Source organism: Equus przewalskii, chromosome 31 (assembly GCF_037783145.1).
Source record: "Equus przewalskii isolate Varuska chromosome 31, EquPr2, whole genome shotgun sequence".
NCBI classification, from domain to species: domain Eukaryota; kingdom Metazoa; phylum Chordata; class Mammalia; order Perissodactyla; family Equidae; genus Equus; species Equus przewalskii.
In genome coordinates, this window is record NC_091861.1 from 6,512,700 (window position 1) to 6,531,519 (window position 18,820).

General features: G+C 33.6%; 1 protein-coding gene across 19 annotated transcripts in view; it reads left to right on the plus strand.

The window, feature by feature from the left end:
* Positions 1 to 18,820, plus strand: part of CDC42BPA (CDC42 binding protein kinase alpha) — a 327,094-nt gene that overhangs the window by 54,665 nt on the left and 253,609 nt on the right. For all 19 annotated transcript variants that reach the window (XR_011535397.1, XR_011535396.1, XM_070602640.1 and 16 more), the window contains one exon: positions 13,528 to 13,619. Coding sequence is in view for 15 of the 19 variants with exons in the window: in XM_070602640.1 (XP_070458741.1) it covers positions 13,528 to 13,619 (92 nt within the window). In the remaining 4 variants the exon portion in view is untranslated. The remainder of the gene's footprint in view (positions 1 to 13,527; positions 13,620 to 18,820) is intronic.

Genomic DNA, 18,820 nt, shown 5'->3' on the forward strand with positions numbered 1-18,820 from the left:
TATCCCATTGTGTGTTCATGTCATAATTTATTCAAATATGTTTCTCCATGTTTTGGTATTTATATTTTTAATATTTTTCAGTTATAAATAATAATGCATATATATTTTTATGTTGTTGGAAGTGTGTCTTCAGGGTAAGTTCCTAGGAGTGAGATAGCTGAGTCAAATGTGTTAGATATTGCTAGATTCCTGTCTGGAGAAATGTTGCCATTTTGCATTCCAACCAGCACTGTAGGAGAGTGTTTTTTTCCCTCCACATAGCACTGCCAATGAAACATAGTATAAAGCTGTTGAATTTTATCGTTATTATAGGTGAGAAATGGTATCTTAGAATAATTTTAATTTGTTATAAGTATGATTTCAATGTTGAAGTCTTTAAAAGTTTGTTTTCTGCAGAAATAGAAAATCCAAGACTATGGTATAAAAAAATAGAGAAGAATTTTACTCAGTTTCTGTGTTACCAACAAAAATTATTTTGGATAAATTAGGTATCTTAGTAAGATGGCTTGGAGTTTGGAAATTGAAATTTTTTCACCTAAATTAATTTCCTTTTTTTTTTGAGGAAGATTAGCCCTGAGCTAACTACTGCCAGTCCTCCTCTTTTTTGCTGAGGAAGCCTGGCCCTGAGCTAACATCCGTGCCCATCTTCCTCTGCTTTATATGTGGGATGCCTACCACAGCATGGTGTGCCAGGCGGTGCCATGTCTACACCCGGGATCCAAGCCAGCGAACCCCGGGCTGCCGCGAAGTGGAACGTGCGAGCTTAACCACTGCGCCACCAGGCTGGCCCCTAATTTATCATTTTAAACTGTTGGCCAACGTTTGAATTACCTGTGCCATTATTTTGTATCATATTGAAAATACATGATTCTTCATTATTAATTTCCTGTTGACTTTGCCCTCAAAATGTTTTAAATTCTCACAATTATTGATAAAAATATTTATCAGGAACTTACCTCATTTTTATTTCTTGGCTGGAGAAACAGAAGCAAGTGAAGGAGAGAGAGTAAGAGATAGATGGAAGGCTAGATCTAGAGAGATTAATCAGCTCGCTGATGGACCAGATAGGGCAGAACTCCCAAGTTCAGACTAGGGTTAAAGTGTTTGACGTATCTTCGCCAGGTGGAAAAAATAGGTTATATTTGTGAGCACAAAGCAACATTTATATAATACTATGTGATTTGGAGATGAAGTATTTATTGCCTTTCTTAAAAATTGTTTAGTTGTGTACCTGTACTACTACTTGAAGCATTGCAACATTTTAGAGATTTTTTTTCTTTCCTTTTATTCTGTTTTTTTCCCCTAAAAGCCATCTATGATGGTTTTGCTCTAGTAAAAGAAATAGTATAACCTACTAATTATGAAAATGTGAGGTAGGTGAATTTACTTTCACACAAGAAATCATTTTTTATATTAGGGGTATAAAATCAATTTTAAAATCTGTATTTTAGCAGGTTTATTTGATAGGAACTTTTTATTTTCCTGATGTTGCCTTTTGAAGTTAGAATTTGCCTAAAGCAGTTCAGTGGGATGGTGGATAATACTTCAAATGTATTTCTGAAGAAGCAGGACCAGTTGACTACTTCTTGAGTTGGCGATCAGATCCTCCAAAAATTAATATTTATTATTTAATAATAGAATGTGCCAGAAGTAAGTACATTATAATGGAAGTGTACAAAAGACTTAAGTCATTTTTTGGCTTAGAAAAAGGTATGTATGTAGGGGTGATTTCTTACCTTTTTCCTGCTTGAGATTTCCTGAGCTTTGTGGATCTGTAAATTTGTCTTTCACCAAATTTGGATACTTTTCAGTCACTATTTATTTCTTGAAACACTTTTTTTCTGTTGCATTCTCTCTGTCCTCCCCTTCTGAGATTCTAATTACCCATTAATGCTGTCTCATAGGTTGCCTGAGACTGTCCATTCTTAAAGTCTTTTTTCTTTAGACTGTTTATTTCTGTGGATTTATTTTCAAATTCATGAGCTCTTTCCTCAGTTATTTCCATTTTTATTTGAAGCACATTGAATAATTACTTTATTTCAGATTTTTTTTTCCAGTCTAGAATTTGGTTCCTTCTTTTAAAAAAAATATAGATTGATTGAGTCTCTTTCTTTTCTGAGATTTCCTATGTATTCATTCATTTGGAACCTTGAACATATCTATAATAGTTGTTTTAAAATCTTTGCCTGCTATTATCTTCTAATTTCAATATCTGGGTAATCTCTGGGCAGATAATGAGTAACTAATGCAAGGAATCAGACACATTTTGTGCTTGTCAATATCTTGAAGCTAAGGCAGGCCAAGATCAAGAGGACATCAAGTTAAGGTGATGGAGACACTTAATGAGATCTGCTTCAGTTACATCCTTGGCCTGTTTTAGATTCTTTGTTAAAAGAGGACAGCTCTGAGTTTATAGTGATGTCAGTTAGATTAGTTGCAATCAGAAGGAAGAGTAGGAGGCCCATAGGTACCTACTGTTGTAGCAAAAGTAGGGTCATGAGAACAAGTAGATAGTGAGAAGCTCTTGCATGGTGCTTCTTAAGAACATGTTAATAGAAGATGGTTTTGAACTAAGTAATTATCAGTAGGGTTATTCTTTTACTTGAGGGATCGAGTTGCTTGCATCATGTCATAGGTGGAAGGGCCTATAATCAACCAGTCATTTATTCTTCTCAGGAACACGTCTTCAAAGAACTTTTTCTCGGTGAATAATGATGACTAGTAATGGTTTATCATATTCCTAAAGTTGTTCACAGTTCATTTTTTCATGACCAACTGTTTTCATCTAACTCAGTCACTGAAACTAAAGTTATATTGTCAGATTTAGTTAAGAACATCCATAGTTCCACAAATTTGAAACAATATTAAGTTGTGAAAAAAGTCTGGCCAAATAAGTCAATTTTGGAGCTAACCATTTTCATTAAAATGAATTGATGCATTCACAATATACAAGTTTTAAAATTTTTTATTGGGGCCAGCCCTGTGGCCGAATGGGTTAAGTTCGCGCACTCCGCTTTGGTGGCGCAGGGTTTCGCCTATTCAGATCTTGGCCACGGACATGGCACCGCTCATGAGGCCACTCTGAGGTGGCATTCCACATAGCACAGCTGGAAGGACCACAACTACAATATACAATTAGGTACTGGGGGGATTTGGGGAGAAAAAGCAGAAAAAAAAAAAAAAAGATTGGCAACAGTTGTTAGCTCAGGCCCCAATCTTTAAAAAAAAAAAATTACATTAAAAGTTTTCCTTGTGAAGGAGATCTGATCGGTGGTTACCAGGGAAAAGGGGGGGTGGCGGGAGGGCACAAAGGGGGAAATAGGGTACCCACAACATGACTAACAAAAATGTACAACTGAAATCTCACAAGGTTGTAATCTATCAAAACATTAATAAAAAAAAAAAAAGTTTTCCTTGTGAACTTATATATGTAAAAGAGTGTGTAAAACTTTTCTGTGCAGTTCAAAGGATGATGATATAGTGAACATCCCTGTACCCTTTGATCCAGCTTAAGAAGTGGGATATTAACAGGATCTTAGAAACCCCTGTGTGTCTGTCTTCCCTCCAGAATAAATCACCACCATGAAATTTGCGTACTTTTTTTCTGTATAGTTTTATCAGCTTTATATGTATCCCTATAGAATATGTTGTTTATTTTTGTTTTTGAACTTTATGTAAATGAAATCATACTGTGTATGTTTTCTGACTTCTTTTCCAAATATGTTTTTGAGAGTTATCCATGTTGCTTAAAATAACTATGGTTCATTTATTGTTGCTTCCATATATTACTTGATTGTATGACTGAACCACAAATTATTTATTTGTTTTCATATGGATGGACATTTGTTTACAGGTTTTCATTATTATGTATAATGCTGAATAATACATGTCTTTCAGTTCCCATATGCAAGTGTCTCTAATTGCTGTTACGTATCTAAGGTGGAATGTCTAGGTTGTAGGATTTGCATATAGTCAATTGAAATAGCTAAATGGCAAACTTGAATAAAGTGGTTGTATTAATTTACATTGCCACTAGCAGTGGACAAGATATTCTTGCTGATGCTTTGTATAATTGACTTGTAGATTTTTGCCAATCAGATAGCTGTGAAATTGTACATTGAGGTTTTAGGTGTGTTTCTTTGGTTACTAATGAGATTGGATATCTTTTGATATGTTTATGGGCCATTTGTATTTTATCTATGAAATGCCTATCTTTTGCATACTTTTTCAGTTGGCTTGCTTCTTTTCTTTTAATTGATTGGTAGGAGATCAGTATGTATTCTGGATACTTATCCATTTTCAGTCATATGTGTCACAGTTAAATGCTCCTAGTTAGTGTGTTGCCTCTATGGCCTTTTTTTTTTTTTTTGAGGAAATTAGCCCTGAGCTAACACCTGCTGCCAATCCTCCTCTTTTTGCTGAGGAAGACTGGCCCAGAGCTAACATCCGTGCCCATCTTCCTCTACTTTATAGGTGGGATGCCTGCCACAGTATGGCTTGCCAAGCGGTGCCATGTCCGCACCCAGGATCCGAACTGGCAAACCCTGGGCCGCCAAAGCAGAACTTGCGAACTTAACTGCTGCGCTACTGGGCCAGCCCCTGTCGTGCCTTTTGATGAAAAAAATTCTTAATTTTACATAGTGAGATTTATTATTATTATTTTTTATAATCTATAGTTTATCTTGATTAAAAATTCTTCTCTAACCCTAAGTCATAGTGTCCTATATATTGTCTTTTAAACAACCTGGAATGATTTTGTGTATGGTATGAAATACTATTCCAATTATATTCTTTTCCTGAATGTGACCATTGTGCAGTATCATCTATTAAATAGTCCATTCTTTCCCCGCTGTTGTACAGTGCCAGTATAATATAAGTCGTATCTATACATGTATTAGTTTGCTTTTGGGCTCTCTCTTCTGTTTCGTTGGTCAGTTTGTTCACCTTCTTGCCAACACACACTATTTTAATTATCATAGATTAATTATAAGTCTTGGTTACTTAATAGTGCAAATCTTTCTACTTTTTCTTTCTTGTTTTTTTTTCTCAAAGTATCTTGATTATTCTTGGTCCTTTGTTTATCCTTGTAAATTTTATAATTAGCCTGTGAAGTTCATGAAAACCTTGGTTGGAATTGTGATTGTAATTGTATTAAATTGCAGTTATATTTGGGGGAGAATTGACCTTTTTAGAATATTGAATCTTCCTATTCCAATACTTTTCTTTTTTGGGGGGTCTTTAACAGCTTTCCGTAAACATTTGTAGTACATTAGGGCAGATACATCTTCTGGTAGATTTGATAGGTCCTTTTAAAAGTGCCATTATAAATATTCTTCTAGATGATTTTCCAAAATGTTTTTAATCTTTGGAGTGAAATTGACTTTTGAATATTATTTCTGTCTAGCAACTTACTTGACTCAATCGTTAATACTATGACACATAATGTCTTTTTGTGGGGTTTTCTATGTAGATGATCACATCATCTGTAAACAGCAACAATTTTCTTTCTTCCACTGCAATCCTTATGTCTTTTATTTTTATTGCATTGGCTTGGCTCATTATACAATATTAAATAGAAATGATAATTATTTTAATAGAAGTCATCCTTGTGTTTGTTTTCTCATTTTAAAGAGAATGTTTTTTTAACATTTTCCCTTTAAGTGTTATGTTTGCTGTTTTGCTACTGCTGCTGCTGTTATAGCTGTCACGCATTCATCAGGCCATGGAAGTTTCCTTTTATTCCTCACTTTTCAAATTGTGGTTTTTAAAAATAGCGTGATGGTTGTTTAATTTTATTGAACAATAATTATAAATATATTTATTGAGATATTAATTTTTTCTTCAATCTGTTTATGCAGTGAATTATGTGAATCAATTTTCTAATGTTAAAACAATCTTGCAGTCTTGGGATAAATCCAACTTGGTCATAGTATATTATTTTATATATATATTGCTTGATTAGTTGGATAGTGTTTTGATGAAACTGTTTGCATCTGTATTCATGAGCAGTACTGTCTGTATTTTTGGTATGAGGTCAGCATGAAATGAGTTGGATAGCTTTCCTTCTTTGTTTCTTCTTTGGAAAATTTGGTTTAATGTGGGAATTGCCTTTTTCTTATGTGTTTGGTTAAACTTGCTTATAAAGCTGTTCAGTATTGTGTTTTCTTTGTGGAAAATTTTAAACTGATTCAACTTGTTTATTGACAATTCTTATTTTCGTTTTTAAAAATTCAGTAACCCTTTCTAGGAATTTGTTCACTTCTACATTTTCAAATTTATTGGCATAAGTTGTTTATGATATTCTTTTACCATCTGTTTAATCTCAGCAGCATCTGTAGTTTTGTCCAATTTCTCATTGCCAATATTGATTTCTTTATATCTTTCTTTCTCTTGTTTTACTTTATTAGTCTTTTCAGTGAACCCTCCTTTGGCTTTATTGAGCCTTTCTATTATATACTTATTTTCAAATCAATTTTATTATTTTTTCTTTCTTATATTTTGTTTTCTTCCTTCTACTTTGAGTTTATTCTCTTGGTCTAACATTTTATGTCGTGACTAACACCTTACTTTTCAGCCTTCCTTCTTTCCCAATTTAAATATTGAGGGCTCTTTTTCTTTTTTTGGTAAATAGTGGTTTAGGCTGTATCGTAGGAGTTTTGATATGTAGTATTTTTATTATTATGTAGTTATGAGTATTTTATAGTTAATCTTATTAATTTCTTCTTTGAAATTGATTTTGGATTTCAAAGCTTATGGACTATCCTGCTAATCTTTCTGTTACTGATTTCTAATTTCACTAGAGGCATACGTTGGAGATAGTGCAGGTTTGGTTCCAGACTACTGCAGTAAAGCAAATAGCTCAATAAAGTGAGTCACATGAGCTTTTTGGTTTTCCAGTGCATATAAAACTTATATTTACACTATATTGTGGTCTATTAATCATGCAATAGCATTATGTCTAAAAAAACAATGTACCTACCTTAACTAAAAAATACTTTATTGCTAAAAAATGCTAATCATCATCTGAGCCTTCAGCGAGTCATAATCCTTTTGCTGGTAGAGGGTCTTGCCTCAGTGTTGATGGCTGCTGACTGATCAGGGTGGTGCTTGCAGAAGGTTGGGGTTGCTGTGGTAATTTCTTAAAATATTGCCATATCATTGAACCCTTCCCTTCATGAACGATTTCTCTGTACCATGCGATGCTGTTTAATAGCATTTTACCCACAGTAGAACTTCTTTCAAAATTGAAGCCAGTCTTTTCAAATCCTGCCGCTGTTTTATCAACTAAGTTTATGTAATATCCTAAATCCTTTGTTGTCATTTCAACAGTCTTCACAGCGTCTTCACCAGGAGTAGATTCCATCTCAAGAAACCACTTTCTTTGCTCATCCATAAGAAGCAGCTCCTCTTCTGTTAGGTTTTATCATGAGATTGCAGCAATTCAGTCACATCTTCAGGCTCTACTTCTAATTCTAGTTCTCTTGCTGTTTCCACCACATCTGCAGTTACTTCCTCCACTGAAGTCTTGAACCTCTCAAAGTCGTCTATGAGGGTTGTAATCAACTTCTTCTGACCTCTCGTTAATGTTGATTTTGACCTCTTCCCATAAGTCATGAATGTTCTTAATAACATCTAGAATGGTGAATCCTTTCCAGAAGGTTTTCAACTGACTTTGCCCAGATCCGTTAGAGGAGTCACTATCTATGGCAGCTATAGCTGTACGAAGTGTGTATCTTAAATAAAAAGACTTGAAAGTTGAAATTAATCCTTGATCCATGGGCTGCAGAATGGATGTTGTGTTAGCAGTCATGAAAACAACATTAATCTCATTGTATATCTCCTTCAGAGCTCTTGGGTAACCAGGTGCATTGTCAATGAGCAGTAATATTTTGAAAGGAATGTTTCGTTCTGAGCAGTAGGTCTCAACAGTGGGCTTAAAATATTCAGTAAACTATGTTGTAAACACATGTGCTATCATCCAGTCTTTGTTGTTCCATTTATAGAAGACAAGCAGAGTAGATTTAGCATAATTCTTAAGGGCCCTAGGATTTTCAGAATGGTAAATGAGCATTGGCTTCAACTTAAAGTCACCAGCTACATTAGCCCTTGACAAGAGTTAGCCTGTTCTCAGGAGCTTTGAAGCCAGGCATTGACTTCTCTCCAGCTGTAAAACTTCTGGATCACATCTTCTTCCAATATAGGGCTGTTGCATCTACATTGAAAATCTCTTGTTTGGTGCAGCCGCCTTCATTGATTATCTCAGCTGGATCTTCTGGAGAACTTGCGGTAGCTCCTCCATCGGCACTTGCTGCTTCACCTGCACTTTTACGTTATGGAGACGCTTCTTTCCTGAGGCCTCACGAACCAACCTCTGCCAGCTTCAAACTTTTCTTCTGCAGCTTCCTCACCTCTCTCAGCCTTCATAGAATTGAGGAGAGTTAGGGCCTTGCTCTAGATTAGGCTTTGGTTTAAGGGAATGTGGTGGCTGGTTTGATCTATCCAGACCGCTAAAACTTTCTGCATATCAGCAATAAGGCTGTTTCACTTTCTTATCATTCGTGTGTTCACTGGAGTAGTGCTTTTAATTTCCTTCAAGAACTTTTCCTTTGCGTTCACAACTTGGCTAATGTTTGGTGCAAGAGGCCTAGCTTTTGGCCTGTCTGAGCCTTCAACATGCTTTCCTCACTAAGCTTAATCATTTCTAGTTATTGACGTAAAGTGAGAGACATGTGACTCCTCTTTTCACTTGAACACTTAGAGGCCGTTGCAGGGTTATTAGTTGGCCTAATTTCAACATTGTTCTGTCTCAGGGAGTAGGGAAGTCCTCTGAGAGGGAGGGAGACAGAGGGACGAACAATTGGTAGTGCAGTCAGAACACACAGAGTATTTATTAAGTTTGCCATCTTATGTGGGCATGGTTTGTGGTGCCCCAAAACAATTGACATAGTAATGTCAAAGATCACTGATCACAGATCACCATAACAAATAGAATAATTAAAAAGTTAGAAATATTGCAAGAATTATCAAAATGTGGCGTAGAGACATGAAGTGAGCAAATTCTGTTGGAAAAATGGCGCCAATAGACTTGGCTGATGCAGGGTTGCTACAAACCTTCAATTTGTAAAAAATACGCTATCTGCGAAGCACAATAAAATGAAGCACAGTAAAACAAGATATGCCTGTAATTGCGTTATGCTCAGATAATTTGGTTTTTATGTTTCCAGTACTTTGAATTTTGTTGGAGGTGGTTTTATGTCTTGGCATGTTATAAAAATTTGGAGGTTCGGTTTGCATTTGAAAATTATATTCTCCAACTCTTTTGTTTTTTCTTTTGATGAGGAAGTTTGGCCCTGAACTAATGTCTGTTGCCAATCTTCCTCTTTTTGTTTGAGGAAGATTGTCCCTGAGCTGACATCTGTGCCAGTCTTTCTCTATTTTGTATATGGGATGCTGCCACAGCATGGCTCGATGAGCAGTGCTTAGGTCTGTGCCCAAGATCTGAACCCTCGAACCCTGGGCCGTTGGAGCAGAGCATGCAAACTTAACAATTACGCCATTGGGCTGGCCCCTATTCTCCACCTCTTAATTGGAGTGTTGTATGTATGCTGCTGAAATATATTGTTTTTGTTTTTCATCTGCTTGAGCTATCAATTACTGAGAGAGATAAAGTCTCCCTCTATGAAGGTGAGTTTGTTTCTTCTTTTGTATCTGTCAATTTGGCATTACATATTTTGAGGGTATGTTATTGGGTGTGTATATGTCTAGAATCATTTTGCCCTGGTTAGTTCAACTGTTTTTTTTAAAAATTATTATGTATGGCTACTTTTTATCTCTATTCTATGAATGCCTTTCTCCCTAATATCTCTTTTGTCTTATAGCGATATGGCTATTTTAGATTTTTTTTTTGTTTGGGGGAAGGTTAATATTAGCCTCTGTCTTCTTTTTCTGAAATTTTATGTAAAATCAGGTAAGAATCTACTTAAACAGAAAGAAAAAACTCTATAGAACTTTAGAAACGATCAATAAATCTAAATATTGTGTTTTTGGAAAAATAGTTGTAAGATATGCAAACTTTTAACAATGCTGACAAGGAAAAAGAATGAAAATAGACCCAAATATACAATATTAGCAACTAAAAAGGGATAAAACCTATCCATATAGTAGAGTTTTAAAAACAAAAGTATATTATAGGTCACCTTATTTCAGTGAGTTTGACAATTTTAATGCAGTGTATAAATTCATAAAAAATATAATTAACAGTTGTCGTAGGTAGAAATAGAAAACATGAACATGACAATAATATGAAAGAAATTAATTATCAAAAGTCCACTGAAAAGACACTTGTTAGATGTTTTCACTAGCAAGTTTTACCCTACCTTATACTTGTAGTCTTCTCTATTGTCTTGTAAAAGGTTTGTAGTTTTGTTTTTCACATCGAGATCTTTAAACAATCTGGAATAATTTTGTTTTAGAGAATAGAAAAGGAGAGAAAGCTCTTCAACACATTTAATGAGTTTGGTTTATCATTGGTACCAAACCAGATGAAGATAGTACAGAAAAAAGATAAGTATAGACCAACATTGTTTATGAACGCAGTTGTAAAATTCTTAAATAAAATAAAGCAAAGAAATTTCACGTGTGTATTAAAAAATATATCACAACCAAATAAGGCTTATTTCAAAGTATACAAAGATGATTGAATGTTTAAAATCTTGTTAATATGCCATGTTATGAGAATGAAAAAGAAAAAACTAAATCTGCTCCATAGAGATTGTAGTCATGTGTGAGTCCTACCATCTATGTATGAGAATACCTATTATTCACACTCCTGTAAACATTTAGTGGTTTCAACTTTTATATTTATGGCCCATTTGGTTGGTAAATAATGGAATATTTCTGTAAGTTTATTTGCAATTCTTTGATTTCTTGTAATGTGAGAATAATTTCCTGTTTATTAGCCATTTGTATTCAACCACACTGAAAGTTTTAAACAGGAGAGTAACACATTGTATAATTTGTTTACTTGAGGACAGGGACTATTTGATTCATCTTTGTACCTCTAGCATCTTGTAAAACTGCTTGGCATAGTGGGTATTCAAAGATACTTCTTGAGTGAATTGAATAAATGATTAGTAAAGTATGAGCCATCTGAAGAAATTTGTGACTTAACTTATTTTTGAATGCCTGAAAATAGAATAATTTTGCAATGACCAAGAAATGGAACTTTTACTAGCAGGTTCCAGGGAGTAAAGAATGGACAGGGTTATTCTTTTAATTTATGTTGATGACACAGGCTTTCCTAAGACTTGAATAACTGACAAAATCTTTAATCCTAATTATGTATGATTTTACAGTACTCATTTTTTTGGTGCTTTCAGGGTCTATGCTACTGCATAGAAATAGATTATTTATTTTTTGACATACCATCATCCTTTGTATCTTTGCTAAAAGGTAGTTTAAACAACCATTTGCTTACCTGAATTGTATTTCAGTTACTTTAGTTTTAAAAAAAGTTTCTTTTCCTGTTTTGCAGTAGTGTTTCAGAGGATTGAAATATCTAGATTTCTGACCTTTTTTAGAAATGTAGGATGTTACCTAGAGGAAGGTATACATAGAGTTATTCTTTATGAATTGAAGTGAATTACAAATCACTGGATTGTCTGTGATGAAATGCTGTTTTTGCGTTTAGGGTCAGTAATGAGACAAAAATACAGTGCGCATACTTTATTTGGATGTCAGGTTATGTATTTGGAAGCCTTGAGAGAGGGGGAATGTAAAGTGGAGTAGAAGATATACCTAAAGAACTGCCGAGTGTTGCATTGTAGGCTATTTTTGCGATGTTTTCCAGCTGTAGCTGGCAACTAGATCAGCACTAGTCTCATGTTGGCTGACTCTGCATCTTATTTTTAATTCATGTATTCTATACCTACCCTTCTCAACCAAGTATTCCTGACATGCTGGCATAGAAGCTGGGGAAGGCAGGGATGCTAGTCTCAGATGAGTGCCCTATTCCTTGTGGTTCCCTTACATTCTCCCTACCCCTTTGTAAATAGTAAGAAAGTAAGTAAACTTTCTTCAAATTAGGAAAATTTGTTTTCTTTTGGGACCCTGACTGATACACAGTGTCCTCAGTCTCAACCGTTTGTCCTGTCCAGTTTGTTCAAAACCACGATACCTTGGTCATTTTATCAAAGTATTCACCTCCATGGCAGCCATGGTTGTACATGGTTGTACTTTCTCTCTCACAGTATGAGATCCTTCATACTTTCATTCAAATCTGATCTCTTTCTTTGGTCTTCTTCTCTGTTGTGTGAATTCCAAACAGAGATTTGATATCTATTTCCTTTCCTTACAATCTAAAACACCAATGCAGAAATCTCTAGTAGACTGGGCTATGCAGTGTGGAATACCCCTCTTTTCTAAACCAGTTCGGGCTAAGTACCTTCAGACCAGGGTAAGTTGTAAGGCCTGCTGTGTCTGATTCACTCTCCTAATGCTCAAATACGTATCTTTGATCTTGTCACACTGGCTCCATGGAAGGAAGGAGAAGAGAGCCATATTCATATATAATGACCTTTTAATAATATTAACTCTTTTTTTTGTGAAGATAAAGAGGGACATGAGGGAAGGAAAGGAGACATGTCTAAATTTCTCTTAGAGGCAGCAGAACATATAATTGACTTTCTAATCTTTTAAAAGATATCAGTTTATCTCATATAATTAATAGGATAATGTCTGAATCCTTGCATGGCATTCAATGTCTACACTGCAGACCCAGACAAAATATCAGAATTCTACTTAGTCTTCACAGTTCAGTTCCTGTGTTATTTCCTCTGTGAAGCATTGGTGTTCATGTAAAATAATTAGTGTTCCATTCTCACTGATCCTGAAGCACTTTATATTTACCTCTGTTAGAAGCTTTATTACATTGTTATTTTGTGTGTGCATACTGTTTGTCGTTCCTGAAGACTGAGAACTTCTTGAAGGAAGGTACCATATTGTACTCACATTTGTTTTAAACTCCGGTGATTGCCACCATGCTTTGTATAGTGTAGACTCTTGCTGAAGGCATGTTGAAACGATAAATGAATGAATGAATGTGAAAGAAATGTTAATTTACTTGGTGGGAATTGCTGAAGGTCTCTTTGGTGCCATAAAATTTGCTTTTATTTCTTGGACCTTTGTGTTAAAATAGATATTTCACATTGAGAGTTAAAATACACAGAATGTTTAATATGAGAATAAACTGGTCTCATTTGTTATTTTGCATTTCATATGTTATTTGGTGTTTAAAAATGTTTCTTCACCAAAAATGTAATTCATATATAAGAAGGAAAGGGAATATATTGTTTTCCTTTGGAAATTAAATCTATTTCTTCTCAATATAGTTTGATTAGATATTAAGTATTTTGGGCCTAATTCTTAGTCGTAATTTGCATTTTTATTAAGTAAGAAATACCTTTATTTATATCTTAATTTACATGACATTTCCTTAAGAAAGTAAGTGATGTTGTTCTTTTGTTTCAGCTAAACCATTTACTTCTAAAGTGAAACAGATGCGATTACACAGAGAAGACTTTGAAATATTAAAGGTGATTGGTCGAGGAGCTTTTGGAGAGGTAAGAGAGAAAGATTTTATATGAGGTCTCCTAATTGTTTTGGAAGTTATTTTATACAGTCAATGAGAGAATTTAACTGAAATATTTACTTGCTCTTGTAATTGATATGATTGATCAGAAAATATATTAAAGTTTTGAATGAAATATTTCTACATGGAATTTTTTTCCAAGGTATTTCTGTTTTTCATATGTCAAGGTGAGTTTGAGTATGTTTCTGGACTCTTTTTCTGTTCCGTTGGTCTGTTTGTCTCTCTTTGTGTCAATACCACACAGTCTTAAATTATTCTACACTGAGATGTCTTGTGTGTATGTACTCCAACTTCCTCCCTCTCCTCCTCTGTTCTTGGCCCTTTATATTTTCGTATAATTTTGGAATCACTGTTTCAATTTCTACTTACTCTTAAAACCCCACACATCTGCTGGAATTCTGATTAGGAGTACACTGAAACTAGAGATCAATTTGTAAATAATTGACATCTTAACAATATTGAGTTAGCCAATCCGTAAACGTGGTATATTCTTCCATTCATTTAGGTCTTTATAAATTTATCCCACTAATATTTTGGTAGTTTTCATTCAGTAGAGAGGACTTCTACATCTTTCAGTGGATTTATTCCTAGGTATGTGATATTCTTCATGTAATTTAAATTTTATGTAACTTTATATCTTTATGTATGTATTTTAACTTTATGTAATTTTAATTAGAATAACATAAAGAATACCCATAATGTCATATTTTCATTGTTGTTTTGCTCAAAATACAATGTGATTTTAAATTTCCATAATTTTTTTTATCTATGAGTTTAGACGTTTTTTGGTCAATTTCTAAATATTTGGGGAGTTTTTAAGTTATATTTCTGTATATATTTAAGTTATATTTCTGTATATAATGTAATTTCAGAGCAATCAGAGAACATACACTGTGTGATTTCACTACTTTGAAATGTGCTATGCAGTGTTCTATAAATATCAATTAGGTCAAATTTATTAATCTTGTTTAAGTCTTTCACATCCTTACTTTCTTGTTTTCTCTGCTTGATGTATCATTTCCTGAGAGAGGATTTATATCTTTTTTATTTTATTTCTTTCAGTTTTCACTGTTAACAAATATTGAGTTATTATATCTAACTGGTGACTAACTTTTATCGTAATGAAATGATCTCTAAGTAATACTTTTTAAGTTAAATTTTAAAAAATCTGATATTAATAGAATGATTCCAACTCTTTTTATTAGTATTTGTTAAATTTCTTATTCCATCCTTTTAGTTTCAACTTTCTATAACCTTATGGTATGATTACTATTAAGTAGAATATAGTTAGTTTTTGTTTTGTAATACAGTTTGATAATCTCTTATCTTTTAATTGGAGTGTAGTCAGTTGACAGTTAATGTAATTACACTACTTATTACTGTTTGTTTTCTATTTGTCTTGCCCATTCTGTATTATAGTTCTCTCAATTCTTGGGTTAATGGAGTATTTTAAATCATTCTTTCTCCCTTCTGTTAATTTCTTAGTTTTACCTAGAGATTGGTTTTATTGGTGCCCCTAGACATTACCACATGTATCCTTGGTAAATTTGTGTTTTGCCAATTCCCAGTCACCCGATTTCTACCTTTTTTTGTCATTGCTGTCATGTCTTTTAGTTCTACATATGTTTGAAACCCCAAAAGATAGGATTATGCTGCCTCTATTCACTTAGATTTACCCATGTATTTACACTTTCTCTTCTCTTCATGTTCACATACTTCTTTATAGTCACATACTTCCCTTTGATATCATTTTCCTTTTGACTAAAAAATTCCCTTTAGTGTATGCTAACATCAGGTCTGCTGATTATAAATTATCTTCTTTTATTTGTCTGAAAAAATATGTATTTTAAGGTTTAACACTTTAAAAAATTGAGTAATATACATGCATAGCTCAGTGGACTTTTACATTTGCGTGGACTTGTAGAACCATTATGCAGATCCAGATAGGCTCCCATTGCCCACTCTGTGTGAATAGCCACCTCCTCATTAAACATGTGTTCTGACTTCTAGCACCATAGATTTATTTTGCCTGTTTTTGAATTCTATATTAATGGGATCATATAATATATACTCTTTTGTTTCTGTTTTCTTTTGCTCAACATTGTACTTGTGTGATTCGTCTTTGTTTTTTATTGGTTCATAGTATTCCTTTGTATGAATATCCCACATGTTATTTTTCCATACTAGTGTTGGTGTGTATTCAAGTTGTTTATGGTTTTGGGTCATTGCTGCTAAAGTTGTTATGAACATTCTTGTACATGTCTTTTGAGAGATAGAAGCACTCATTTGTGTTTGATATAAATTTAGGTGTGAAATTGCTGGGTCATGGGGTAGGCATATTTAGCTTTAGTAGATAGTGCCAAATAATTTCCCAAGTGGTTACCAATTTATACTCCCACCAACAGTGTATGAAGGTCCCAGTTGCTTCACAACCCCACCAACACTTGGCTCATTTTTTTAAAACTTTCACCATTTTTTTGGAGGATGAATAGTGGTATTGAATTGTGATTTCATTTTACGTTTCCTGGTAACTCTTAAAGTTGAGCTCCTTTTTATATCACTTCTCGTAACTTGAATATCCTTTTTCATGAAGTAAACATTTTGGGGTTGGGGGAATGAGAGTGGGTGGGTAGTTTGTCTAACTTATTGGTATATTCTCAATACAATTTGTTTGTTGAAGAAACGTGTGTCTGTGTGTATTAAATATCTCTTCCTTTCTGTAGCTTGGTTTTTTGCACTCTGTGTAGTTCTTTTATTGAAGAGAAGTTCTTAGTTTTAGTGAAGTCTAATTAATTAAACTTTTCTTTATCACTAGTACTTTTTGTGTTCCTTTAAAGAAATTTTTTCTAACCCCAAGGTCATGAAGATATTTCCTATGTTAACTTCTATAATCTTTAAAAAAATCTTTTACATTTAGGTCTGTGATCTATCTGGTATTGATTATTTTGTGTTTTATGAGGTACAGGCCAAGGTTCATTTTATTCTTTGTGGATTTCTTAGCATCATTTATTATAAAGACTGCCTTTACAACACCTGATTGCAAAGGAACTTTTGTTGTAAATCAGGTGACCCTATATGTCTTACTCTTATTTTTATTATTAGATTTTGTGTGTGTGAGAGGAAGATTGGCCCTGAGCTAACATGTTGCCGATCTTCCTCTCTTTGCTTGAGGAAGATTGTCACTGAGCTAACATCTGTGCCAATCTTCCTGTTTTATGTGGGATGCCACCACAGTGTGGCTTGATGAGCAGTGCTAGGTCCACGCCTGAGATTTGAACCAGCGAAACCCAGGCCACTGAAGTGGAGTGCACGAACTTAACCACTATGCCACTGGGTGGGCCCTACTTTTATTAATTTTTTAATAGTTTTCAAGGTAGAAGTCTTGTTCATCTTTCATTAGTTATGGGTCTTTGACGTTTGTTGTTGAGCTTATAAATGATATTTTTAGAATTCTATTTTCTAATTTTGTTGCTAGAATAGAAATAGTTGATTTTTGTATATTGATCTTGTATTTAAGGACCTTGATATATTAACATTACTTATAGTATATATATAATTTTTTTATTGAGGTAATATTGATTTATAACATTATATTAATTTTTTTGAGTTTTTCATGTACCAAATCAAATAATGACAGCTTTTTTCTTTCTTTCCATTCTTTATGCCTTTTATTTCTTTTTCCTGTATTGTTGCAATAGAGAGAATCTTCCATAAAGTCTTGCATTTAAGTACTGAAATGGAATTTTTGTCTGGTTTGTGATTTCAGGAGGATGTGTTCAGTATTTTACTGCTGAGTATGAAGTTTGCCACAGCTTTTTTGTTTTTTTAAATTGTTATTCTTTTTTAAGTTAAGGAAGTTTTTCTTCTAGTCTTTTGAGAGTTTTTATCATACATAGGAGTTAACTTTATCAAAAGCTTTTTCTTTATCTATTTTGATGATATGATTTAACTTCTATATTTGGTTAATGTGGGAATTGATTAATTTTTAAATATACCAATATTGCATTACTACGTAAATCTAATTATTCTTGATATATCTTTTTAATGTATAGTTGTTTGATTTGCTGATATTTTGTTTAGCATTTTTTTGTTTATCTGCTTGAGAAAGATTGGCCGTTAATTTATCTATCTTATAATTGTCTTATATTTTGGAATGATATGCTTAGCTCAGAAGACAATTTGAGAAGTTCCTGCTGTCTCAATTTTCTGAAAGAGTTTATGTAGGATTGGTATTATTTCTTTAAATGTCTGGAAGAATTCAGTAGTGCAGCCATCTAGACTAGAACTGCAATTTTTGTTGTTGTTGTTTGTTTACATCTTTTGAGGTAAATTTTATATATGTAGAAATATGCTAATTGTATATGTACAGTTCCATGAGTTTTGACAAATGGATTCACCCTTCTCGAAATAGAGGACGTTTTCATCACCCTGGGAATTTCCCCTCCCTGTTGGTTCTTCATAACTTTCATCAATGGCAACCACTGTTCTCAATTTTAACTGTGGAGTAGTTTTGGCTGTCTGAAAATTTCATGTAAGTAGAATCATACTATATGTATTCTTTTATGTCCAGCTTCTTTTGCGCAGAATAATGTTTGTGAAATCCATCCTTGTGATCAAATGTATTAATACTTTTTTATTGCTGAGTAGTATACTATTTTACTAATATACCACAATTTATCCTTCTTCTGTTGATGAACATTAGGGTTGTTTGTAGTCTTTTGGCTATTAGGAGTGAAGCTGATACAAATATTTTTATACAAGTTTTTATGGAAATCTGTTTTTGTTTTCCTTGGATACATATCTAGGAGTAGAACTGCTATTTTAAATGGTAGGTACATGTTTAAATTTAAAAGAAACTGACACACTTTTTCCAGTGGGGTTGGAATTCCTACTAGTTCCGTGTTCTCACCGAAACTTTTTGTTAGTCTTTTCAATTTTAGCCATTCTACTGGGTGTATAATAGTATCTCATGGTGTTAAATTGCGTTAATTGGATTTGGGTTACATATCAACATAATGATAAGTTTTTGTGTGCTTATTCACCATTCTTATATCTTCCTTTGTGAAGTATGTGTTCAGATATTTTGCTTATTTAAAAAAATTGGGATATTTGTGTTTTTATCATTGAGTGGTGGGAGTTCTTTATATTTTATATTTTTAAATTTCCTTTGTC